At 42.5% G+C, this 27097-nt stretch overlaps 1 protein-coding gene across 1 annotated transcript; it reads left to right on the top strand.

The window, feature by feature from the left end:
- Window positions 1-824: 824 nt before the first annotated feature.
- Window positions 825-18667, top strand: patl2 (PAT1 homolog 2). The gene is made up of 19 exons (XM_063003880.1): window positions 825-845; window positions 5697-5850; window positions 5929-6176; window positions 7550-7615; window positions 8207-8260; window positions 9956-10054; window positions 10147-10224; window positions 11149-11282; window positions 12965-13039; window positions 14885-15008; window positions 15101-15221; window positions 15924-16018; window positions 16464-16514; window positions 16597-16739; window positions 16813-16969; window positions 17055-17195; window positions 17349-17446; window positions 17895-18035; window positions 18252-18667. The coding sequence occupies exons 1-19, from the start codon at window positions 825-827 to the stop codon at window positions 18283-18285; spliced, it is 2034 nt and encodes a 677-aa protein (XP_062859950.1). The 3' UTR covers window positions 18286-18667.
- The last annotated feature ends 8430 nt before the right edge of the window (window positions 18668-27097 follow it).

Raw genomic sequence — 27097 nt, 5'->3', positions numbered from 1 at the left:
ACACAGCAGCGCTGCTGGAGGTTTTAAATACCGTGTCCACTCACTGTCCACTCTATTAGACACTCCTACCTAGTTGGTCCTCCTTGTAGATGTAAAGTCAGAGACGATCGCTCATCTATTGCTGCTGTTTGAGTCGGTCATCTTCTAGACCTTCATCAGTGGTCACAGGACGCTGCCCACGGGGCGCTGTTGACTGGATATTTTTGGTTGGTGGACTATTCTCAGTCCAGCAGGAACAGTGAGGTGTTTAAAAACTCCAGCAGCGCTGCTTTGTCTGATCCACTCATACCAGCACAACACACACTAACACACCACCACCATGTCAGTGTCACTGCAGTGCTGAGAATGATCCACCACCTAAATAATACCTGCTCTGTGGTGGTCCTGTGGAGGTCCTGACCACTGAAGAACAGAATGAAAGCGGTTTAACAAAGCATGCAGAGAAACAGATGAACTACAGTCAGTAATTGTAGAACTAAAAAGTGCTTCTATATGGTGGGGCTGATAAAATGGACAGTGAGTGTAGAAACAAGGAGGTGGTTTTAATGTTATGGCTGATCGGTTTTATTTTAATAAACATGGCACAATGCATATATTTCTTAAGTGTCACTACGATTTCCGACTCTGGTTATACGCGCATGCGCGTTTTACTCTGCGCAGGTAATTGCAGGTAGTGAATGCAGCATGGTTAAGCCACGCCCCCACAGGTGAGCGCAGTTATAAAGGAGTTAATGAGCTGCACAGCGTGTTGGATGCAACATTTTGGCGGTTGGGCAATTTGGCAGAATTAAAACTTTACAGAATAATTAACACGTCGAGGCCAGATGAGTGACTCTGAACATCCGGTAAGAGCTTCTGTGTTGGAACTGTGCGCAGTATGTGGGGTTTAAATCTGTGAACCAAAGCTATGGGGGCTGTGTTGCACCCACCTACCCACCCACTCACCCACTCTCTCTCCCACTCCTGGTTTCTGATTTATGGGGTTGCACAGTTTTGCTTTGTGCAGCCATGTGAGTTTAAAAGTTATGAACAGATAAATGCATGTTCTAGACTAGACCAGACCAGACCAGGGGTGTCCACACTTTCGTGGCTTGAGATCTACCATTACAGTCCACAGGTCATCTACTTTTTAAGGTTGGCTTTGAAGCTTTTTTTAAATGCACTTCAGTTCCTATATTGATATTCAGCCTTACAGGACAAGCAACTGAAAAATCACACTAACCTTAACCTGATGATTTGCTATCCAGCCTCTCAAGCAGCTTCCAAATGTTCATCAGTAAGTGTGGACTCATATTTAGACTTCATTATTTTTAAGTTGAAAAATGCTGATTCACACAAGTAGGTTGATTCAAAAATGCTGTCAAATATGTGGAACATTTTCTCATGTTTGGATGTTTTTCCTCAGCCAGTAAGTTCCAAACTTGTCCAGCAGAGGTGCATAACTTTATATAAATATAAAATTTCTCCGTCAGCTCCCTCTTTACAGTGAACTTACCTGAATCGAATTGTTTTTGGTTTCTTTGTGCTTGGTTGAGCCCTCATCTTCACAAACAGTGCAGGTTACAAAAGGAAAAATGGTGCAAACTGGCTACTGATGAATGAAAAAACTTTCTAGATTAATGCAGCTTTATATGGGATGAGGTGTAGCTACTGTAACAAACTGCATATTAAAGAAACAGCGGCCACATTTCATGTCCATCATGTTGATCTGTTTGAATTGGGCGCAATGGAAGTATTGGGCACCCCTGGTGTACAGTTACTGACTAGTTCTTCTGTTGCTCTGTGCAATCGATCAGTCCCCTTCTACCCTGTCCATTAAGAGAAAGATCACTGAATGACTACTGAAAGTTTCTCAGCACGTTTATCATTGTGATTGTAACGTTAGTGTTTTGGTAATAGTGTTAGTGTATCGTGGTTGGGTGTTTGGTGCTAGTACCAGTGTATTCTAGCAGCTGTGATGTGGTAGTGTATATGGTATACGAGAGCGTGGTAGTGACTGGGGTGCTGGACTGGTACAAGCATATAATGGTTGTAGGTGTTGTGGTGGAGACTGTGGTGGAGACTGTGGTGCTGGTACAAGCATGTATTTGTAAGGTTTAAACATTTTGCGTCTGTGACCATTTCTGACCACTGCTTACTGATTTGGTTGGTGAGCCATAGACCTGCACTGACACTGTGGTATATCAAAAACCTAGTAACATGATGCACTACTGCCATAAAGGCTACCACAATGCACTGGTACCATGCCAACACTAGCACTGCACTCCCGTACCTGTATCATATGTTGTTATTAAGATACACTTGAACCAGTGCTGCTCATACAAGCACTTTGTAGTTCTCCAATTACTGACTGTAGTCCATCTGTTTCTCTGCATGCTTTGTTAGCTCCCTTTCATGCTGTTCTTCAATGGTCAGGACTCTCCCAGGACCACCACAGAGCAGGTATTATTTAGGTGGTGGATCATTCTCAGCACTGCAGTGACACTGACATGGTGGTGGTGTGTTAGTGTGTGTTGTGCTGGTATGAGTGGATCAGACACAGCAGTGCTGCTGGAGTTTTTAAACACCTCACTGTCACTGCTGGACTGAGAATAGTCCACCAACCAAAAGTATCCAGCCAACAGCGGCCCGTGGGCAGCGTCCTATGACCACTGATGAAGGTCTAGAACAGGGGTCGGCAACCTTTTATGTACACTGTGCCAATAAAAAAAAAATTAATTGAAAATGAAGTACTCAGTGTGCCATGGAATACATTAGTCATATAACACAAACAGTTGATGTGTATGTGACATAAACCAATAAATCAGCTAATTAAACTTACATGTCAGTGTGATCCTTGTCCCTGACTTTCTCTGCAAAGATGATCTATCTGTGGTGTATATGAGGTGACTTTGAGCTGAACACAGTTCTCAGAGTGGTCTGCAGTAAGCCTGCTTCGTGAGGGGTTGAGGATGGAATTCATGTGTGAGAAGATCTGCTCACACAGATATGTTGATCCAAAGACTGACAGCATCGCCAATGCAACCTTCTTCAAACAGTCATATTTTTCTGGCAGTGATGTCCAACACATGAACAGGGACTGTGCATTTTCTTTAGATGTTTCAAGTGAAGTCCGCAGTTCACAGAACTTCATTGTCCACAGAGATGAGCTCTGAAAGTCAATCAGCTGCATTTCAAAATCATCACTGCCTATCCATTGGAAAATTGACAAGTCCATGTCTTTCACACTAAGTTTGTCCGGATGAATGAGAAAGGAAAACATTGGTCCATGTGTCTGGAAATCTTGGAATCTCCTGGCAAATTCCAACTCAAGTTCTCTCATGTACATGGAAATGTTGGCTGTTCTGACTGAATTTCGAGTGGAGAGCTCTCAAGTGTTTGAAATAGCGAAATGTCCCCTTTTCTATATCTTCTGCAAAAACTTTAAGCTTGGATGTGAATGACTTCCATGTCTCAAACAGCCCCATGACTGTTTGTCCAGTTCCCTGCATGCAAACATTGAGTTCATTCAAGTGTGATGTAATATCAGTCAAAAACATAAGTTTCTCAAGCCATCTGACATCTTCCAGCTCTGGATAATTCTGGTCCTTGTCAACAAGAAATGCTTTGATTGCATCAATGCAGTTCACAAAACTCTCAAGCACTTTTCCACTACTCAGCCACCGGACACTGGAGTGAAGCGGGATGTCTTTGTATGCACAATCCATTTCATCAAGCAGTGCTTGGAACTGCCTGTGAGTTAAGGCAGAGCGAGCTCGCAGAAAATTCACGATTTTCACAACCGTTGCCATCACTGTGTTAAGATCAGAATTCGACATCTTTGCACACAGATTTTCCTGGTGTATTATGCAGTGAAATTTAAGAACAGGGTGCCCAATTTTGTCTTCAATTATTTTGACGAATCCTTTTTGCTTTCCCACCATTGCAGGGGCGCCATCAGTGGTGATTGCAACGATTTTTCGAATATCAACGGCAATCCTTTCAAAATATTCAACAAAGGTTTTAGCCAAGTCCTCACCTTTTGTGGTGCCGTACATGGGTTTTAAACAGCATAACTCCTCTCGTACTCCAACAGAGTCACAGAATCTGGCCACAACTGCCAAACGAGGCAAATCATTAATATCCACGCTTTCATCAAGCGCAACGCTAAACACAGCGCAGTCCTTCAGTCCGGTCACCTGCTGCTCCCTGATATTACCCGCCATATCTGTGATACGGCGCTCAACTGTTCTTGCTGAAACAGGCACGTCTTTAATCCTAGCAATGATAGTGTTTTTGTTCGGCAAACCGTCAAACAAATCACTTGCTGCACAAAAGGCTTCTTTAATGTATTCTCCATCAGTAAATGGCTTTCCACGTTTAGCAATGCACTGAGCTATCTTGTAACTTGCAAGTGTGGCATAACTTTTACCATGGCTTAAATTTTGAAGAACACTCGTCTGTTTATAGTACCTTGAAATTGCTCGTTTGATTGATTCGTTTTTTTCAGCATCATCCCTAAATGAGCTTTGGTGCTTTGTCTCAAAATGACGGCGCACACTTGATGTGCGACTAACGACGCTTTCACAGCATATGGCACATACAGCCCGGTCTTTTTGTTGAATAAATCCATACAAATCTGTCCAGTCTTGTTGAAATGAACGAACATCCACTTTTGCGCGTTTAGCAGCCATATTATACTAAAGTTCGCATTGAAAGTCGACTCACTCCGACACCTTGATTACCTTAAACAAGCATAAATCATTCCACCTTAATTGGCCATAGGAGGAGGTGGCGAATGGAGTTAAGGTGGAGTAATTTATGCTTGTTACGGTTAATCAAGAGGTAGGGAACGAGGCATAAAGTGTAGGGACGGATCCAACTAATAACTCGCAGCCCTGCACATAAAATACACTTTTTATGTGCAGGGCTGCGAGCGTGCCAGGCAAACGTGTATCGCGTGCCAGCTTTGGCACGCGTGCCTTAGGTTGCCGACCCCTGGTCTAGAAGATGACTGACTCAAACAGCAGCAATAGATGAGCGATCGTCTCTGACTTTATATCTACAAGGTGGACCGACTAGGTAGGAGTGTCTAATAGAGTGGACAGTGAGTGGACATGGTATTTAAAACCTCCAGCAGCGCTGCTGTGTCTGATCCACTCATACCAGCACAACACACTAACACACCACCACCACCATGTCAGTGTCACTGCAGTGCTGATGCATTGAAGAACAGGGTGAAATCAGGCTAAAAAGGTATGTGGAGAAACAGATGAACTACAGTCAGTAATTGTGGAACTATAAAGTACTTCTGGAGCTGAGAAAATAGACCGAGTAGAAACAAGGTGGTCATAATGTCCATTTCTAATCACTATGCTGGAATATCTCCCACTCTGTGATACCTGCTGAATACTCGTTTCTACACATACTAGCTGAATGCACTAAATATAAATACAAAAGACTGACAAAAATATTTAACCAAACCAAAAGGAAAGCAGTTCTTAATTTCTTGAGAAAATTGGTGTGAAAGAGTGCATTTAAAAAAAAAAAAAAAAGACTGACATGAGAATCATCTACCCTTCCTGCCATGAATATAACCATAGCACGAATTATTAAATATCACTCTGCCAAGAATGATTCCTGCTTAGTGGAGATCCTCTTATTGTCACATCCCTTCTCTGTGTCATATTTTAATGTAATGCTTCCCACTTCTTCAGAAGGAACAGACAGACTCTGTTCCTGAGGCTAGCTGGCCTGAAAATGGAGGTCAGTGGAGTGATGCGGAGGACCTGGAAGAATCTGGGCTCGTTCAGGAGATGGTGGAGGAGGATGAAGATATTGACCTCTATAATGAGGAGACCTTTGGATTAGGTTGTTGCATTTCTTGTTGGTCACTCAAGTCTTTAGTTGCTTAGTCTGGACTTTTACTAATTTGTATGTTTGTTGTAGACCTTACTGCTGAAGAACTGGCAGCAGATCCTGTAGATCTTCTGTTCATAGAAGGAACCAAACCCTCCTCACCCCCTCCATCGCCATGCGAGCCTCCTTCTCCTCCCAGTCCTAAACCTGGAATCAAGCCCCAGCCTCCGGCAGGCCTGAGCGAGAAGACCCGGAGCCGCAGGGAGCGAATCATCAGGGGGCAGCTGCTGGATGACCCGGCCGTGATGAGGACTGTGGAAGGTCCACCCAGTCTTAAGGTTTGACTTGTTGGTCCTGCTGATTGCACTTGAACATTGTAAAAGTACCTCATGATGTCTGGCATTCAGTCAGGAGGGGCATTTGTGGTTTTGCCTCTAAGTGTTTGTTTAAAAATATCAGTTTAAATGCTGCTTTTATTCTGAATGTTCTTGCAATTTGTGTCACCTGATTAAAGCTACATCAAAGCAAAATTTGATGTCCATTGGTCTAATTGGCAGTGGGGCAACTGCATTTCTTTAAGCCTACTTGCACCGATCAGCCATAACATTAAAACCGCCTCCTTGTTTCTACACTCACTGTCCATCTCATCAGCTCCACTTACCATATAGAAGCATTTTGTAGTCCATCTGTTTCTCTGCATGCTTTGTTAGCCCTTTCATTCTGTTCTTCAGTCTGTAATTGCTGAACTACAATGTTCAGGACTCTCCCAGGACCACCACAGAGCAGGTATTATTTAGGTGGTGGATCATTCTCAGCACTGCAGTGACACTGACATGGTGGTGGTGTGTTAGTGTGTGTTGTGCTGGTATGAGTGGAGTTGTTACATCTACAAGGTGGACCAACTAGGTAGGAGTGTCTAATAGCGTGGACAGTGAGTGGACACGGTATTTAAAACCTCCAGCAGCGCTGCTGTGTCTGATCCACTCATACCAGCACAACACACACTAACACACCACCACCATGTCAGTGTCACTGCAGTGCTGAGTGATCCACAGCCTAAATAATACCTGCTCTGTGGGGGTCCTGTGGGGGTCCTGACCATTTGAAGAACAGGGTGAAAGCAGGCTAAAAAAAGTATGTAGAGAAACAGATGGACTACAGTCAGTAATTGTAGAACTACAAAGTGCTTCTATATGGTAAGTGGAGCTGATAAATGTACAGTGAGTGTAGAAACAAGGAGGTGGTTTTAATGTTATGGCTGATCAGTGTACATCTTTATTGGTTGCCTTCACTTAAAGCTGTTGAAACACAAATGCGCAAGTCAAGTGAGCTTTCAGGCTTGGTGGCTGCTGTGAAGAAGCAAAGAAGAAAGTAGCTGCTGTGCTAGAACTGTTCATTCTATGGTGGTTCTAAGAAAAAGCAGGAACATGGGTTCCTTTCTCACACAACAGCCTCTATGCTCATAGTAATCTAAAGCTTGCTTTACCATGGTGTCTGTGTTTTGAGCAATTTCTAATTCTTGGCCAAGTTTTAACCTCCTTTTCCCTTTGACATGGTAAACTAAAATGTTTTTGTTTTCCTTATTTTGTTGAATGAGCTACTGACCTTGTCCCTTTACCACAAATCTGTGTTGTGTTCTTTGATGCAAAATCCTGCCCTGTCTCTTAAAGTTGTTCCAATTTGACAGTCATTGTTTTTATTGCTGTTTTAGAGTTTGGACAGTGCAATTGTAGACTGTGGACGTAGCTCCTGCTGGGGAGATCTAAACGCTAATACGGTGAGTGGACCACGCCTGGCTTTACATTGTATGTAATTTAGCCTAGATTTGCTCTTATTATTGAGAATAACTGCAGACTGTTTAGTCCCTCTACAAGCAGACAGCTAATGTAAGTTCTGAGATATTTCAGTGCCTCAGAGGTTGGCTTAAAATCCATCTTTTATGTAAAGCAGTTGCATCTTTTTACTGACCGGTGGCAGATGGAACATGCTGTCCCCTCCATATTCCTCCACCACTTGTGCTACTGCTTTGACCAAACAGTATGAGTCCCTATTGTTGCAGCCATTTGGACACCCTGAATCAAACCTTCACCCCTTAATCACGGTCAGCTGCTTATAGAGCACTCAAGCTCTAAGTTTTGCTTCTTTTCCTCACGTCTTTGAAAGTAGGAGTCAGTAGTCAAAGAAAGGAAGCTAGAAAGTGATGTTAAAACGCACAACCCAGTCACTACATATTCTTATAGAATAGTTTTGCTATCCACTTGGGCGTGTCTCAAACCATACCACTGTGCAGTACGAGTACCCGCTAGGGTTCCTTGTTTTGCTTGTTGATGTTCCATTAATTAAATGTGAGTTTGCTGATTTCTCTCAGTGGATGATGTCCCCTTACTCCTCACCAAGACCCACACCAGGACCCCTCTTACAGGTACCAATACAGAGTCATCTATGATGTACAGTGGGGCCAAAAAGTATTTAGTCAGCCACTGATTGTGCAGGTTCTCCTACTTAGAAAGATGAAAGAGGTCTGTAATTTTCATCATAGCTACACTTCAACTATGAGAGACAAAATGAGAAAAAAAAAATCCAGGAAATCACATTGTAGGATTTTTAAAGAATTTATTTGTAAATTATGGTGGAAAATAAGTATTTGATCACCCACAAACAAGTGGGATTTCTGGCTCTCACACACCTGTAACTTCTTCTGAAGCTCTTCTGTCCTCCACTCGTTACCTGTATTAATGGCACCTGTTTGACCTCGTTATCTGTATAAAAGACACCTGTCCACAGCCTCAAACAGTCAGACTCCAAACTCAACCATGGCCAAGACCAAAGAGCTGTCGAAGGACACCAGGAAGAAAAATGTAGACCTGCACCAGGCTGGGAAGCGTGAATCTACAATAGGCAAGCAGGTTGGTGTGAATAAATCAACTGTGGGAGCAATTGTAAGAAAATGGAAGACATACAAGACCATTGATAATCTCCCTTGGGGTCAAGATCTCATCCCGTGGGGTCAAAATGATCATGAGAACGGTGAGCAAAAATCCCAGAACTACACGGAGGGACCTGATGAATGACCTGCAGAGAGCTGGGACCAAAGTAACAAAGGCTACCATCAGTAACACTACGCCGAGAGGGACTCAAATCCTGCAGTGCCAGGCGTGTCCCCCTGCTTAAGCCAGTACATGTCCAGGCCCGTCTGAAGTTTGCCAGAGAGCATATGGATGATCCGGAAGAGGATTGGGAGAATATCATGTGGTCAGATGAAACCAAAATGGAACTTTTTGGTAAAAACTCAACTCGTCGTGTTTGGAAGAAGAAGAATGCTGAGTTGCATCCCAAGAACACCATACCTACTGTGAAGCATGGGGGTGGAAACATCATGCTTTGGGGCTGTTTTTCTGCAAAGGGGACAGGACGACTGATCCGTGTTAAGGGAAGAATGAACGGGGCCATGTATCGTGAGATTATAAGCCAAAACCTCCTTCCATCAGTGAGAGCATTGAAGATGGAACGTGGCTGGGTCTTCCAGCATGACAATGATCCCAAACACACCGCTCGGGCAACGAAGGAGTGGCTCCGTAAAAAGCATTTCAAGGTCCTGGAGTGGCCTAGCCAGTCTCCAGACCTCAACCCCATAGAACATTTGTGGAGTCCGTGTTGCCCAGCGACAGCCCCAAAACATCACTGCTCTAGAGGAGATCTGCATGGAGGAATGGGCCAAAATACCAGCTACAGTGTGTGCAAACCTGGTGAAGACTTACAGGAAACGTTTGACCTCTGTCATTGCCAACAAAGGTTATGTTACAAAGCATTGAGTTGAACTTTTGTTATTGACCAAATACTTATTTTCCACCATAATTTACAAATAAATTCTTTAAAAATCCTACAATGTGATTTCCTGGATTTTTTTATTTATTTATTTTTTATTTTTATTTTTTTCTCCTCATTTTGTCTCTCATAGTTGAAGTGTACCTATGATGACAATTACAGACCTCTCTCATCTTTCTAAGTAGGAGAACTTGCACAATCAGTGGCTGACTAAATACTTTTTGGCCCCACTGTATGCACTCTAGATGTTCCAGAAATGGTTTGCAATATCTGCGTTCCTCTTTCTAATCAGGACCAGGCCATCGTGGGTGTGATTGATCGATCCTCTTGCGGCAGGATCCCATTCGGTTCTCCTGCCTTACGAACCCCCATGCAGAGGCGTCTCCCTCAGGTACTGGTTAACTGGTGGGTTTTGTGCAATCCACAGTTTTCTTACAGGTGTTGGAATTTAATGTTTTTTTTTATTCCTTCTTTCACCCCAAGTCCCCTGTGTGTCCTGTGATGCCTGGAACTCCACTGCGCCCTCAGAGTCCTTTCTCCATGAAGCAGAGGTTCAATCAGGTGACTCCTCCACTCGTCTCTGTACTTTTCTGTATCCAGAGAGCAAAACAAACAGAACTACATTTTTCTGAGAACTAAATAAGGAACTAAAGTGGACAAGGTGTGAAATAGGCTCTCTGTATTAGACACGTCCTTGTGCAACAGCTCGGGGTGTGGGACTGGTATGGATGTTTACAGGTAGGGAGTGGCTGGTCATATAGCTAATAAAGACACCAAAACTATGGAATACACTTCATGGTCAAAAGTATGTGGACACGTCCACGAACCTCCGGCAGGCCTGAGCGAGAAGACCCGGAGCCGGAGGGAGCGAGTCAAGGGGGGGCAGCTGCTGGATGACCCGGCCGTGATGAGGACTGTGAAAGGTCCACCCAGTCTTAAGGTTTGACTTGTTGGTGTGTACAAAGCCAAAAATGGACCAGCCCCAAGGTACCGCCGAGGTCTAATCAAAGCCCGCTTTGTACCACGCAACCTCCGAGCCACTAGTCTCGCTCGACTTTATCGTCTACCCAGAACTCAAGGAAGATGAGCATCAAGGCTCTTCTCTGTACCAGCACCCAAGTGGTGGAACGAGCTTCCTCTGTCTGTCCAAACATCTTCAAAAGATGATTAAAAACCTTCATCACCTCTTTACTAAGCACTTAAGCTGACATGTACTTACTGATGTTCTTATTTATTTCTTGCATTAAAATTAAAGGAAAAAAATACTTTGGTTCTAACAGGGTTTTCAGCAGATTTGTGTTCTTGGACTGTTGTCTGCTTAAACTAGAGTAGAGTAATGCTTACTATGGAAGCACTTCTGTAAGTCGCTCTGGATAAGAGCATCTGCTTAATGTCGAATGTAAAAGTAACTTGGGCTACATTTAGCTGTCTGATTAAGAAGCTGCTATTTTTCACCACTGTTTGTTTATCCGTTTTGTTTTCCAGCCAGCCGTTTTATTCTCCCCCTCGACTCCACGCTACCACTCTCCCAAAATGATGCCGGTGCAGTTTGGCCCGAACTCCCCTCGCCCCGGTCCCTGCTTCAGCCCCTTACCCAGCCCCCTCCCTCAGAGATTCAGGTTCTGTCCAACCAGCTTCATGTTTTTTTATTTAGTGAATTACATTTCTGTATTTTTTTTATACAGTGGTGTTCAAAAAAATAGCAGTCCAACACCATTAACTTGATAAATCAATGTTTTTAGTAGAAATGCTATTTGTACATAGCAAAAAATTTACTTGAAAGTGTAGTAGAGTATTGAAAACAAAACAAACCCAACAATTAGGACATGCATGCCATTCATTCTGAGTAATCAAAGCATTGATTGAAAGGGGGTTGTTCAAAATAATAGCAGTGAGGAGTTCAATTGGTGAAGTCATTAATTCTGCACAAGAATGCGTGTCAATTTTGGCCCTTATTTAAGGTAGGAAATGTGCAAATGTTGCACAGGTTGGTCATGGTGCATTTCCTTCTGAAATACTGGGTAAAATGGGTTGTTCCAGACATTGTTCTGATGAACAGCGTACTTTGATTAAAAAGTTGATTTTAGAGGGAAAAAACATACTGAGAAGTGCAGCAAATGATAGGCTGCTCAGCTAAAATGATCTCAAATGCCTTAAAGTGACAACCAAAACCTGAAAGATGCAGAAGGAAGCGTGGAACTACTGTTTGAATGGATCAGAGAATAGCCAAAATGGCAAAGGTTCAGCCAGTGATCACCTCCAGAAAGATCAAGGAACATCTGAAGTTACCAGTGAGTACAGAAGATGATTAAGTGAAGCCAATTTACCAGCAAGAACTCCTGCAAAGTCCCATTGTTAAGAAAAAGACATGAATGGGTTCAAATTTGCCAAAGAACACATTGACTGGTCCAAAGAGAAATGGCTCAACATTTTGTGGACTGGTGAAAGCAAAATTGTTCTTTTTGAGTCAAGTGGCTATAGACAGTATGTCAGTGGACCCTTAAGCACTGAATTCGAGCCAAAGTACACTGTGAAGACAGTAAAGCATGGTGGTACAAAACTATGATATGAGGATGTTTTTCATACCATGGTGTTACGTCTATTTATCACATACGAGGGATCATGGATCAGTTTAAATATATCAGAATACTTGAGATCATGTTGCCCTATGTCGAAGAAGAAATGTCCTTAAAATGGGTGTTAACATGACAATGACCCAAAACATCTTGGTTACAGACACAAGATTGAGGTAATAGTGACCAGCCCAATCCCCTGACTTCAATCCCATAGAGAACTTGTGGGCTGAAATCTGAAACGTGTTTTTTTGAGGCAAGACCCAAAATTGCAGAAGAACTGTGGAATGTAGTGTAATCATCCTGGACTGGAATACCTGTTCAGAGGTGCCAGAAGTTGGTGGACTCCATGCAACACAGATCTCGGAAACAATTGTTATGCCACTAAATATTAGTTCAGTAATTTAAAGTAAAGTGAAACCTCAAACATTTTCAGTTTATAGATACATTTTTTGAGTTTTTAAAGAAAAATGCTGCACTGCTATTATTTTGAACAGCCTAATATTCATTTTTCTTAACTTTCTGTAAAGGATTAACACAAACTGGCTAAATGTTGTTAATGTTTTGATTTAGAATTAAAAGTGTAGTATTTTCAGTGCATTTGCATTTATGGAAATAAAAGTTATTATAATTTTGTGCTTTATTCACTTTTTTAAAATCACTGCTATTTTTTTTTAACACTACTGTATATACATTTTCTGATGTGATTTAATGCTTTTGAATTTTAGGTTCCCGGTCCTGGCGACACAGCTCCACCCGCAGCACAAGAGGCTGCTGAGCCAAAGACCTCCAGGGTCTCGCAGGTGGAGTTTTATTTCATAATTTAATTAGGTCACCAAAATATTAACTTTATAGATCATTGATTTTTGAATACATTATTGATCCCCGTTATTGAGGGAAATTGCAGAGTTACAGCAGCAACTCACAAACATCACAAGCATCACACAAAACACACCAATGTAGTGCAAAGGAAATACAATTCAATTAAAAACTACGTTATACAGATATGATACTGTATAAAAAATTTATGTACTGTATATAAAGACATAAGACAGTACAAAAAAAACTAAATGAGGAAGCATTAAAGGTGCGGTGTATTAACATTATGGTGCAATTGTGCGCTGTGCAAATAAAACAGTACCATGAGAAATGTTTGCATATCGGTATTTGATATGCACAAGTAATCACTGCAGCTAATGTGCTAATCAACCTAAAATAGTACTGATACGATTTGCCATTATTGTTGCTTTTAGCATAGCCTTTAATTCAGTGCTAACATTATAGCAGTATGATGCTAAAGTAATATGCTATATAGTTTTAATTGCATATTAGTGACCAGTAATATTACTGATTAGCACACTCAGTTCCCTGTTGTTATTAGCTCTCTTACTGTTAATACTAAACAATGGATATGAACCATTTATGACTTGAAGGGAGTTTGGCCTTTAAAAAATGTATGAAAAATTATTGATCCTCATTCTACATTGTTTCCTAAGGCAGTAAATAGTCCAGTGGGACAAAACATCTTGGTAATGTTATTAAAATGTTCGGCATATATATATTTTTTTTTCTTGCACAACAACTGTTTCAGTGGATTTTTAACCCTTCATTGCATTGTATAGCGAATTTGCAACAAATTGAAAAATTGAAAAATCGACACTCTGCCAACATCTATTGATGAGATTGTGTAGCTGTGAGTGTAGCAGAGTCGCTGGCTGACCTACTTTACATCTCACTCATGTATCTGTGCCATATATGGCGTATGAATCGAGAATACGTCCTTTCGTTCTTTCGTTCTGGCTAACGGCTGCGTCCACACTTCAGTGAATTAGGCTGTGAAATAGTAAGAAATTTAGCAAGTAAGCTTTCCAAAAAAATCCTAGGTGAAGCTACAGGTATGTAGTTCTTATCAGTCGCATAACCGCACACAATCGTACGCTGCGTCCTTACGGTTACGTTATTTATTTGTAGCACATTAACAACAACGTGCGGTAAGGTTGGCTCCTCATGCCGAAAAAGGGGAACTCGTCTGATCACCTGGGAGATGGTGCAGATAGCTGCTTTTTTGGACCTCCCAAGCAACAGCAAAGACGAACTGTGTGGTGACGACGATGACTATCTCTGGGCTGCCGACGGAACCAGTAGTGATTTCCACGGAGGAAAAAAAAACATGCGATGAAGGGTTAAAGATATCCAAGTGTGCCAAGCTATGCAAAAATGTACATTGCTACACATTTTGCAAGCATCCCAACCCCTGAAAGTACTACAATTACTCCACCACTAGAGAATAAATAGTGTGAAGGCCTCAGAAAATGGAACAATGTGGAGTTTCTGGCACCTCTACAGAGCATGGCTGTGGAAGTGGCTGTGTGATGCTGGGGACAGACAGGACATGTGACATAATGGTTAAAAGTCTTAAGGATTTAGAAGAATCTAAAAGATTAAGGGTAGGATTGTGTGTGATGGGGATCAACCGTTATACAAGATCTTTTTAGCACAGACACCTGACTGTAAGGGGGATCAAGTTAAGTGTCTGCACAACTAGTAGCTGGAGAAAGTTCTGGTGTTGCTGCATAACGTTGTCTAGTTGTTTGTTTAGCTGACGTGGTTCCATGTAATGCATTCTTTTTTTTGTTTGCTGTTGACAGGAAACCGAAGGACTGGGATCATTACGCTGAGCTCATGTCTGCTAAAGAAAAGGAGTGGATCATCAAGTTGCAGATGATGCAGCTGCAGAGTGAGAACCCACATCAGGATGATTATTATTACCAGGTACTTTGTTTGCATACAGTCTGATCGGGACTGTACAGATGGTTTAAAATCAGTCGTTTTACTTGGTTAAAATTTGAGTATTGAATGTATAGGAGTACTATCGGAGGCTGGAGGCCAAGCTGGCAGAAGAAGAAATGCTGGGTGACCGCTCCAAAAGGGAACCGCCCAAACTCACCACACCATACGTGACCAAAAACGTATCGTACATACCAGGTTTGGATCTGTGCACCACTGGACTCATTGTTTTTGCATATAAAGGCAGATTGACATAGGGATTTGTGTGTGTGGAGTTTATATGGCATATACACTGTCGAGTCACATTATTATGACCACCAGTCAAGGTAATATCCAGAGTAACTGGCTAGACAGGCTGGGAGTGACTCAATAAGGTCCTGGTAGGTTCTCACGGGTATCTGGAGCCATGCTGACTGCAGTGCATCCCACAGCTGCTGGAGGGGGTGTTTGGGAGGATCCATAGATCCAACATGACCATCAAGGTGGTCCCACATATGCTCAATTGGGTTCAAATCTAGGGATTTAGGCAGACAGGGTAGTACTTGGAAGTCTCGGTCATGCTCTTCCAACCAATGTGGAACATTTCTAGCCATGGGACATTGTCTTGCTGGAAGATCCCATCCACCCCAGGGAAGGCAATGGGAAGACGGTCATCATGTATGGGTGCACGTGATCTACAAGGATGGATTCATACCCAGATCAGTTGAAAGTGCCTTCCACACCTTATATACCCAACAAACCAGCTCACGAAACGTAGAAAGTGGTCATAATAATGTGACACAAGTGTAGTTCACCATTACCACGATTGGGGTCATGTCTTAAACCACACACCCTACTCATCATTGTAAGAAGTGTCTTTAATACACTGCTGCATACATGGTAACTGTTTTAATACCCTAGTGGTTCATATCGAGGGGTCGTTGGGGCAGGTTGCCGTTTCTACGTGTTACTCGCCACGCAGAGCCATCGATGCCGTCCACGCTCATACTGTAGAGGTGAGAGACTTCACTCACTCACTTTCTTAACCACTTATCCAATTAGGGTCGTGTGTGGGGGGTGGTGCTGCTGCTGCTGGAGCCTATCCCAGCTTTTCAATGGGGGCAGTGCACACGGTAACACCATGGGTGGGGTGCCAGTCCATCGCAGGGCAGACACACACACATTCACCTATAGGGGGCAATTCAGTGTCTCCAATTAACGTGACTGCATGTTTTTGGACTGTGGGAGGAAAACTGAGCTCCTGAAGGAAACCCACACAGACACGGGGAGAACATGCAAACTCCACACAGAAACGACCCGGACCGCCCCGCCTGGGGATCGAACCAAGGACCTTCTTGCTGTGAGCCACCGTGCTGCCTGAGAGACTTTAGTAAAGAACATTTACAAATTCCTTTCTTTCTGGGTGTCTCTTTTCTGACTTGCTTGTTGGTTTTCTATGAGCAGAAGGACATCAGGCAGCAGAGGCTGGAGGTGCTGAACACCATCGAGAAGGTGGAGAGTTGTTTTATCTGAGCTTTAACTCGGCCGATGTGGATGTTTGTGTACCAACCTTCTCCTGCTCCTTTTTCTCCAGTGCTATATTATTTTGTTGGGAGTTGAGGAAGCCGATAGGACGAAGAATAACGTTTCTGACGATGAGGAGAAGCTAAGACTGAAGAAGAGCGTTCAAAGAGGGGTGGAGAAAATCAGCACGAAACTGCGCAACCCCAACTCATTGTACGATTTATTCAGCTTTTATACGTAGCATTTTACTTATTTGTTATTGCTTATGATTTTTTTCCTCCTGTAGAGATTCTTCAGAGGAGTTTCTACCTTCACTTTTGGTCTCGAAAGGGAAAAAGTTACTCGCCAGGCTCCTGCCGTTCCTGTCCCACGATGCGTCGTTGCACATTCTTCGAGCCATCTCGACGCACCTGCCGGCGCTGATGAACCGAGATGCTGATGAGGTGTAAAATGCGCACGTATTGTGATTAAGAAATCTGGAACTTGTACGTGATTCGTATGCTAAATTTAACTGTGCTTTCTACACAGGCTCTTCCTGTCCTTTACCCGCCTCTCCGATCGGTCGTCGGCACTTTGACCTTCACCCAACTGGTCAGCATTCTCCGGGACTTTACAGTCAACTTGCCTGACTCCAAAGACTCACGCTTAACGCTGGCTTGTCAAAACAAGGTGTTTTAACTTTTATTCTGTTGAATTAAGGTGTAATCTTTAAATTACATGCAAGTTGAGCTATTGGCTGGCTAGGCGTGATGAGATTTGAGATGGTGGGAGGTTGGGGCTGCCTAGTTTTACTTAATGTCTTCATCTGTTCTTCATTTTTAGTTTGGCTTGTCGTTGCTGTACGCATTGCTGTCACAAGGCGAGAGGCTGCTGACCTCCGACTTTCCTATGGAGCCGAGCATCGGTGACTTCGAAACCTGGTACTGCCCTGTGGAAATATCATGTAACCTTAAATTATGAAGGTGCTCGGTCAGCTGGGCGCCATCTAGCGGGCGTAATTGGCAGTGCCTGCAGGGAGGGATGACCGGACTATGTAGGTGGGGTCTTCAAACGTTGTGTAAGGACCCTGATTGGCAGATAGAGAGGCGCCTGTGCAGAATGCATGGGTGAAAAAGGGTTCTGCTAAGGGCTGCGCTCGGGTTGGAGGAGGCGTGAGCAGCGATCTACCCACCTCAACTGCAATCAGGGATCCACCAGCAGCGGAAGACAAACTGACTACGATAAAATGCAGAAATAAAATAGGAATTATGATGGTGCTTTCATAATCCTAGTGAAATTACCAAATACTTTCTCTCGTTATGTTATGAACTTTATTTTTAAAGTCACATATCGATGTTAGATTTAACCTTTTGCATCGTTTTCTCTAAGGACGGACACGGTGTTCAACGTGGCCAGGCAGCTTTCCCGTTCATCCCTCGTTGAGCCGCTGTTTTTGCCCCCGAATCTGCTTACTCTGTTTTGTCGCTATTTAGACAAACGCACTGTCCAGCAGCTCAAGAACAACATGGAGTAAGTATGAGTCTTCTGTCCCTGGCTTTTACCTCCTTTATATCTGAGTAAAAGTTGCTCCTTTGGATTATTGGATGATACATACACATGCATGTGCATACATACAGTATATGGACACAGCTGTGTTAAATGTGCTATAAATATTAATAAAACAGCAGCAATAACTATTATTGACTGACTGTTGGAAATGAATCCTAACTCTTCTTTCTTCTGCAGATCTTCCACAGGTTATCTGGCTGTCGGATCCTGAAAGGGATTGACCGACCCCTCGTTTTCTTTTCCTCTTTAATTTGTTTAGTTTTATTCTTTAGTCAGTTCCTCTGTATATGTACAGAAACCCCCTCACACTCCTGGACTCGATACTGCTTGGTCATCTTCAGAGTTGCCAGCAGATGGTGATGCTCGGTTGGGTGTGTCCGTTTGACCACAACTACCACACATACGTAAATGCTCAGAGTGAAGGGGAATAATATTAATGTTGATTTATGTTTCACAAAAAGGCTCTTTGGGTTATTTAATGAAGAAGGAAAAAAATGAGCAATGAGCCATTTTGTTTGTTTCTTCAAAAAAAAAAGAAGCATTTCTACACGTATGTTTTTGTCGTGAATCCTTCCAGCACTGAATATTTTTATTTATCGTCTTTATTTCATCACGTGATAAGTGATGGTCACTATTGTACAGCATTGCAAAATGAAAACAAAAAAATAATAAATGCAATTCCAAAAATGTACCTCTAGTCTTAGGTAGTTATTTAATCTATACAAGGTTACAAGAAAGTCTGGGAACACTGGAATTATTATTTCTGCATAGATTACACAAAATCGACAAATTGTGCGTAACGTTCTTTTTACATTTCCATTTTATGTTTTATTCAAAGCGTCTTGCAGTACTGTATACAATCTGAGCAACTGAGGGCTAAGGGTCTTGCTCAAGGGCCCAACAGTAACGACCTGGCAGTGGTGGAGTTTGAACCAGAGACCTTTCGATTACTAGTCCAGTAACTTAACCACTAGGCTACAACTGCCCCTATTTTATGTCCACTTAACATGTGGTTTACTTATTTACAAATTTACCTCTGGTTTTTTAAATAACCCGTGAAACCACTAAGCAGCAGTATTAAACAGCAGCGTATTAAGCAGCGGTAAAAACACACGCTGTTCACCAGAGCTGAGATCTCGAATACATCGTATCGAATCTCAGCTCTGCCTGCCGGCTGAGGCTGAGTGGGCCACATGAACAACGATTGGCCTGCTGTTCAGATAGGGGCGGGATTAAGCCGGATGGGGATTCTCTCTCGGACTAGTGCGATTATGACCTCTGCTGACTGGTTGGTGGTGCCTGCACGGAGATGGGAAAGGAGTGCGGTAGAGGGTGTGGCTCTCCGTACACGACGCTGTGCTGCACTGCACTCCTCAGGTGTAGGTAATAAGATGTTCGATTGCTGTGCATATGTCGGAGGGGACGTGGAGCAGCTTAGTCCTCCCCAATCAGGAGCAGGGACCAGCATTAGTGAGAGGATGATTGACTGGTAGAAATTGGATGCGCTAAAGTGGGAGAAAAAGGGAAAAAAAAAAAAAAAAAAGGTTTTGGGTTCGGTTCCCCAGGTGGAGCGGTCCGGGTCCCTTCTGTGTGGAGTTTGCATGTTCTCCCCATATCTGCGTGGGTTTCCTCCGGGAGCTCCGATTTCCTTCCACAGTCCAAAGACAGGCAGGTGAGGTGAATTGGAGATACAAAAAAAAAAAACCTTGAACTGATGAACCTTGTGCTGCTGATGCCAGTTCTCAAGCAGCTTCCAAGTATTCATCAGTTAAGGGTGGACCCATATTTAGACTTTTTGTTCATGTAGGAAAAGCCTGATTCACACAAGTAGGTCGATCCAAAAAAATGCTGTCTCGTGGCACATTTTTTTCATGTTTGGATATTTTTCCTCAACCAGCAAGTGCCAAAATTGTCCAGCAGAGGTGCATAACTTCATATGAATGTCAGATTGGGGGGTTAAAGCTTCTCTCTCAGCTTCTTCCACGTATGAATGAAACAGCGTCTCTGTTTGTGAAGATGAGTGCACAATCGAGAATAAAGAAACCAAAAACGCTTCAATTCAGGTAAGATCACTGCAATGTAGGTTACAAAAGGAAAAATGCAAAAAGTGGCACAAACTGGCTACTGATGAATAAAAACTTTCTAGATTAGAGGTGCTTTAAGTGGGCTGAGGTGTAGCTATGCTAACAAACTGCGAATTAAAGAAACCGTGGCCACATTTCATGTCAATTGACCTGTTTGAATGAGATCAACGTATTGGACACCCCTGTCCTAATAAGTAAATAATATTTCTGCTAAATGGTGAAAGAACTGAAATGTTCCAGCACTGAACAAAAAGCTTGACATGTAACATGAGGTCTGGATGCTCAATGCAGTGATGTTGGAACATTTGTAGGTGGTCCTGTAAGCTTCAAACATTCAACATTGTTTTTGGAAGGTGTTGGTCTCCTGGTGGACACACCAGACATTTAGCATTGTCTAGTAGTTCCAAAGCATTCACAAGTGTCTTCTTCTTGCATTTATGGTCACCACCTTGGCAGCTTGTTCTGACTGACAAATGATCTTTATAAGATGGTGTCTAGCTGCAGTCTAAACATCTGCGTCATGGTAAAGCATTTCGGAGAAAAATCCACAAGTGTCTAAACTATACATCTGTGACCACATGTTGGGTTTTTTGGCACATAAATCTGGGTGTAATTGTTATTTATATATATATATATATACACACAGTATATACACACAGTATATACACCAATCAGGAATATCATCATGACCACCTCCTTGTTTCTACACTCGCTGTCCACTTTATCAGCTCCACTTACCATATAGAAGCACTTTGTAGTTCTACAATTACTTACTGTAGCCCATCTGTTTCTCTGTATACCTTTTTAACCTGCTTGCACCCTGTTCTTTAATGGTCAGGACCCCCACAGGACCACCACAGAGCAGGTATTATTTAGGTGGTGGATCATTCTCAGCACTGCAGTGACACTGACATGGTGGTGGTGTGTTAGTGTGTGTTGTGCTGGTATGAGTGGATCAGACACAGCAGCGCTGCTGGAGTTTTTAAATACTGTGTCCACTCTAGTAGACACTCCTACCTAGTTGGTCCACCTTGTTGATGTAAAGTCAGAGACGATCGCTCATCTATTGCTGCTGTTTGAGTTGGTCATCTTCTAGACTTTCATCAGTGGTCACAGGACGCTGCCCACGGGGCACTGTTGGCTGGATATTTTTGGTTGGTGGACTATTCTCAGTCCAGCAGAGACGGTGAGGTGTTTTAAACCTCCAGCAGCGCTGCTGTGTCTGATCCACTCATGTCAGTGTCACTGCAGTGCTGAGAATGATCCACCACCTAAATAATACCTGCTCTGTGGTGGTGCTGTGGGGGTCCTGACCATTGAAGAACAGAATGAAAGGAGCTAACAAAGCATGTAGAGAAACAGATGGACTACAGTCAGTAATTGTAGAACTACAAAGTGCTTCTATATGGTAAGTGGAGCTGATAAAATGGACAGTGAGTGTAGAAACAAGGAGGTGGTTTTAATGTTATGGCTCAGTTCATTTCAATCTGAGGTTTGCTAAATACATCCAGATGCCGTGTGATGATTATTTTAGTGGCATTATTATAAAGTTCTTTATAAACAAGTCCAGGCTCTGATTTTTATGGTTGATTGGTCCATTGTTTGTTTGAACATTTAGATAGAAAGGTAGCTCAACCAATGCATGCTGATAAGCAATCTATAAATACCACATCCACCTTCCCACTGTCCACTCGCATTCTTTCATTCAACCATTATGCTCTACTTCATTGAGACTGGGATTTTTATGAAGTTGTTTTGTCTCTGCGCTTCACCGGACGATGTTTATAACCTGTACAGTTGGCAGACAGAACCAATATTGTCCTCACGTCTCCTGAAATGAGCGAGGAGGCGCTGGAGAGGACTTAAAAGAGACTGAGACCTTGTTATGCCTGGAATGTTTGAATAGAAGGGGGCTGTGAGTTTGGAAGGTGGTGATGATTGGATACTAGAAAACCTGAAGCCAAGTCTGTGTTTTGATGGTACACGTTAAGTGATAGACTGTAAACATGTTCCACTATTTAATTCTACCTAAACTTTTATAGTGGACACTGCCAACATGTTTTTATATGTGTGTCCTTTCACAAAACTGGTTCCATTCCAAAAGCAATATGAGGACATGTATTTTCTTAGTCTTTCATCTCTGCTAAAATAATGAAATGTGCTACCAAAGAGGGAGGTTACTCAGCTCCTTTTGGTTTAGGTTTGTTTGGGATGTACTGGAACCCTGATTGTGAGCCAGGCCTACTGATTGTGATGGTCCAACATTGTTGCCTTACCAATGACCGAATTTCCATAGATGCCCTCTAAAGCCTAAAAACCTGAAAGCCTTCTCAGAGGAGTGTCTGCCTCCCAAAAGTGTGGGAATTTGTGCCCATTAAGTCCCCAATCTTAAATAAGTAGGCCTGGCTGGCATTTGATGTCCCACTTTATTCCAAAGGATGTTCAGTGTGGATGAGTTGGAGCTTTGGGCGTGCCACTGAACTTCCTCTACGTCAAACTAAGTCTTTATGGACCTTGCGCTGTATAAAGTGTGTCGTCACTATGACGCCGGTGAAAATACTTCTCGGTGAACCTACGCTGGTTCCTTGGCACCGTTTGCAAGGGGCTGAATGAAGGGAAAGCGGAAGAGGAAGAACTTCACATGGTGGTGGAAAGTGAAGAAGAAAGACTTCACTCTTCCCGACTTTTCTTCTCAGTCCTTCCCTCTTCGATTACTCCTCGTTCCACCAGAATGATGGACGGCTTCCAGGAACTAGCTGCAGGATCCTCCGTTCTAAGTGTACAGTTGTTCATATTTACCTCTAATAATGTTAATTGGGAACATCTGATCATGACCAGTTCCAAATGGAATAGTTGCAAGAGAAAAAAAAATAGCACTTTATCAAAGTTTCATAAAAAGGAAACATGTATTGTTAAATGTGATCAGGGAACCATCAAAAACAGTTCTTCCAGACAATTTTACCTTCAGTATGGCAGGACGCTTTAGGTTTTTCTTTCACACATTGGTGAGAGACCAGAGTTTGATGTAGTTATAATTAGGGCCCTACTAAATTCATGTGCTTAATTTCACGGACCTCATTTTTCAAATATCACGGAGTTCACGGATTTAAAAATAAAAAAAGAGCCACATTTCATGACGGTCATTAAATTACACTTATAAACTGAATGATAGAATAAATGGAAGCTACAATGCACAGCACAGCTCCCTTAATAAATGAATGTAAACCTAGAACCAGCGACAATGTTCTGTCTCAAATATGATAATTTTTTGCTTTTTCACAGTTCAACATTGACATTTTGACTAAGCGATTGCTGACTGAATTGCCGTAGGATTGCTAGGACGCCTCATAGAGCAAATTAACCAGTAAACGTGAAGCACTTGAATTGCACAATAAATCGCTAAACACAAACCTTAAAATTTGAATTTCACGTGATTTTTTACGGATGGAAAAGTTAAGGACTCTCTGAGCACTCCACAATGCTTCATTCAGTCTGTTTTGGATGCTTTGTGTTTTGTCAATTTTAACAGAAGAAGCATTTAAATTATGTACTTGAAATTTTACTTGTGTTCCCTCTAAAAACAGTTTCTCAAACTGGCGGCCCTTTCACCAGTTTAGCTGCGTCACAAATTGTTCAACAACATACGTTTGAAATGTTCTTCAAAAATTCCAACTTGGTCACCAAGCTGGTCACTTTTTCCTGACATTCATTATTTATATCCCCAGTATCCTCACACTTTCTTACATTACACACACACACACACATGTACACTGATCAGCCATAACATTAAAACCACCTCCTTGTTTCTACACTCACTGTCCATTTTATCAGCTCCACTTACCATATAGAAGCACTTTGTAGTTCTACAATTACTGACTGTAGTCCATCTGTTTCTCTGCATGCTTTGTTAACCCCCTTTCACCCTGTTCTTCAATGGTCAGGACCCCCACAGGACCACCACAGAGCAGGTATTATTTAGGTGGTGGATCATTCTCAGCACTGCAGTGACACTGACATGGTGGTGGTGTGTTCGTGTGTGTTGTGCTGGTATGAGTGGATCAGACACAGCAGCGCTGCTGGAGTTTTTAAACACCTCACCGTCACTGCTGGACTGAGAATAGTCCACCAACCAAAATCATCCAGCCAACCATCCTGCGACCACTGATGAAGGTCTAGAAGATGATCAACTCAAACAGCAGCAATAGATGAGCGATCGTCTCTGACTTTACATCTACAAGGTGGACCAACTAGGTAGGAGTGTCTAATAGAGTGGACAGTGAGTGGACACGGTATTTAAAAACTCCAGCAGCGCTGCTGTGTCTGATCCACTCATACCAGCACAACACACACTAACACACCACCACCATGTCAGTGTCACTGCAGTGCTGAGAATGATCCACCACCCAAATAATACCTGCTCTGTGGTGGTCCTGACCATTAAAGAACAGGGTAAAAGCAGTCTAAAACAGTATGCAGAGAACCAGATGGACTACAGTCAGTAATTGTAAAACTACAAAGTGCTTCTAAATGGTTAGTGGAGCTGATAAAATGGACAGTGAGTGTAGAAACAAGGAGGTGGCTTTAATGTTATCGCTGATCAGTGTCCAAAGCTTGTTAATCCAGGGATCTTTATGGACCTTTACTCAGTCCTGCAGGAATAAATAATCTGATGAACAAATTAAAAACTTTTTAGCTGGATAAGTTCTGAAGTCTGCTGGTGATTGGAGCTGGTTTAGAGAAGAAGTTCCCACATCTGCTGAGGACTTGTTGTCTAATGTTCCATCATTTAATCAGATAAAATTTGATTGACTTTCATCAGGTACGTCCAAACTTTTGACTGCAGATGTACTGTTTTTTAATATATATATACTGGTATTGCATCATAGGGAGTATCGTAGTCAAAGGGCAAATGCTGACCTCTCCCTGACCCCTCTTTACCTTGATGGTTTGGGTGCAGGATGTGAAATGCCAGTCCAAAGTGAGAGCTCTTAAGTTGGTCCTTTTTTCTTTTTTTGTGTCACTGTTCCTCGTTTCCTCTATTCGGTTGAGGGAAACTCGCTCTTTGGTGTGGCCCAAAGTATGTGGACACTTAACCATGTTCAAAAATCATCAGCATTAATATGAATTTGCCCCCCTTTGCTTTGGTATCATCCTCTTCCGGGAGGCCTTTTCACAAGATTTTGATTTTGTTGTGTATCTGTGGACAGACCTGGCTCACGAATTATGTTCCAATTCATCCCTAGGATCTTAAGAGTTAGGTTCAGTGCTCTCTGATCTTGCATTGGTTCAATTCCTGGGCCAGTGCACTGCTTCTGTAGGACAGGGGTAGCCTGGTGGGTAGAACTGGATGTTTAAATGCCTCTGCTATGCAGCCACTGTTGGGCCCTTAATGCTGTCTGCTCCAGAGGTGCCATACAATGACTGACCGTGCACTCTGACCCCCAGCTTCCAATCAAGCTGAGATATGCGGAAAAAGAAAGTTGTTCTTATTTTTCATTATTCTTAAGTACGTTGCTTTGTGCACAGGGGTAGAGTCATGTTGAAAAATAAGGGCCCTTCCCCAAACTGATTTAATGCTGTTATTTATATTGTTAGCAGTAGATGTGGCTTTTTTACTGTCTTGCTGTTGTCTAAACCAGTCTGTATTTGTACCATATGTGCCCATTAAATCCATTAGAGTGTAAGTGATAGATGCTGGTGTTGACCGAGCGTCCACATGTGGGTCATTAGGTTTTAACTAATGAGTAATTTGAACCCCACTGTAGGTTAGACCCTCTGAGTAGAGCTCCAAAGTACTGAAAGAGCATTACGAGGGGTGTCCACATACTTGGCTTGCTAACAAATGTGCATACACATAATTATATATAATATAATAATTGCTCACTGGAAGGTTTTAAGTTGGTGGTCGAAAGGAGGTCCCTTAACAAGATTCTACTACCTACCAACCAACCAACCAACCAACCAACCTACAAACCATCCTACAAACCAAAGCTTCAGGTTTATGGGAAGGACATGACCTGTTTTAGTATGGCTGTATCCATAAAATCTTGATGAGTTTGGTGCATTTGGAATGAACACTGATTGTGATAAGTGCCTGAACTTATCAATGGGCACAAATTCCCACTGATACACTCCAAAATCTTGTGGAATAACTCTATTTAACTGTAGGAATGGTCAGTTTTGGCAAAACAGCGTTAAAAAGTTTCAAAATCTCTGAAAAATCTGTACTAAAAATTCAACACACTGAAACATTTGTGATGGTAGTAGTTTCTTTCAGGATGATAGTGCCCTTATCTACAGAACATCATGGTTTACTTTGATGAAAGCTTTGATGAAGATAAAACTTACATAAATGCGGAACATCTGTGGGAGATTTCTGGAGTGATGCTTTGGACAATGTACTTCATCACTCTCTCAGTATTTAAATTTCAAAAACATGCAGAAGGTGGATTTTCTGCTCTAAATTACTCCTAGGTCAGAGTAATGCTTATATCTCCCCCCCTTTTAGTCAACATCCTCAGTTTGACACGTGTGTGTGAAAGCGTGAGAGTAAAACGTTAGTGTAGAGGAGGAGTTCAGAAACTCTACAGAAGTATATATAAACGACTCTCCTCTGTCTCTGCCGTCTCTTTTCTTTTGGCACCATGCTGGGACGGGCGCTTCTCAGGACTGTGCTGCTGTTGTGGCTGGCACGACACACTCTTCAGGGGGGTACAGGTATGTACAACAGGCACACAAACTCGCTCTGAATGTCTTGAAGATGTTTTATGTTTTGAGACCAAACTCATCTGTGAAATCTGGTTGTACAGGGTGATATTATTATTATTTTCTTAACTATAGTCCTAGACCAAATTTAATCTTAATGCTCCAGTGTGTAACGTTTAAAGTGTAAGATTAAATTATGATCCTGAGGTTCTGGACTGGAGTAGTCTGTAGTTC

Source organism: Trichomycterus rosablanca, chromosome 10, assembly GCF_030014385.1.
Source record: "Trichomycterus rosablanca isolate fTriRos1 chromosome 10, fTriRos1.hap1, whole genome shotgun sequence".
NCBI lineage: Eukaryota > Metazoa > Chordata > Actinopteri > Siluriformes > Trichomycteridae > Trichomycterus > Trichomycterus rosablanca.
Note: the sequence above shows the minus strand (reverse complement) of the source record. Positions and strands in the feature narration are given on the sequence as shown.

Excerpts from the sequence above, each read along its gene's own strand:
- patl2 (XM_063003880.1), top strand. The coding sequence starts at position 825 with ATGAGTGACTCTGAACATCCG. Across the intron at positions 15,009-15,100 it reads AGGATGATTATTATTACCAG|GAGTACTATCGGAGGCTGGA; the intron begins GTACTTTGTTTG and ends TTGAATGTATAG. Across the intron at positions 16,970-17,054 it reads TGAACCGAGATGCTGATGAG|GCTCTTCCTGTCCTTTACCC; the intron begins GTGTAAAATGCG and ends CTTTCTACACAG.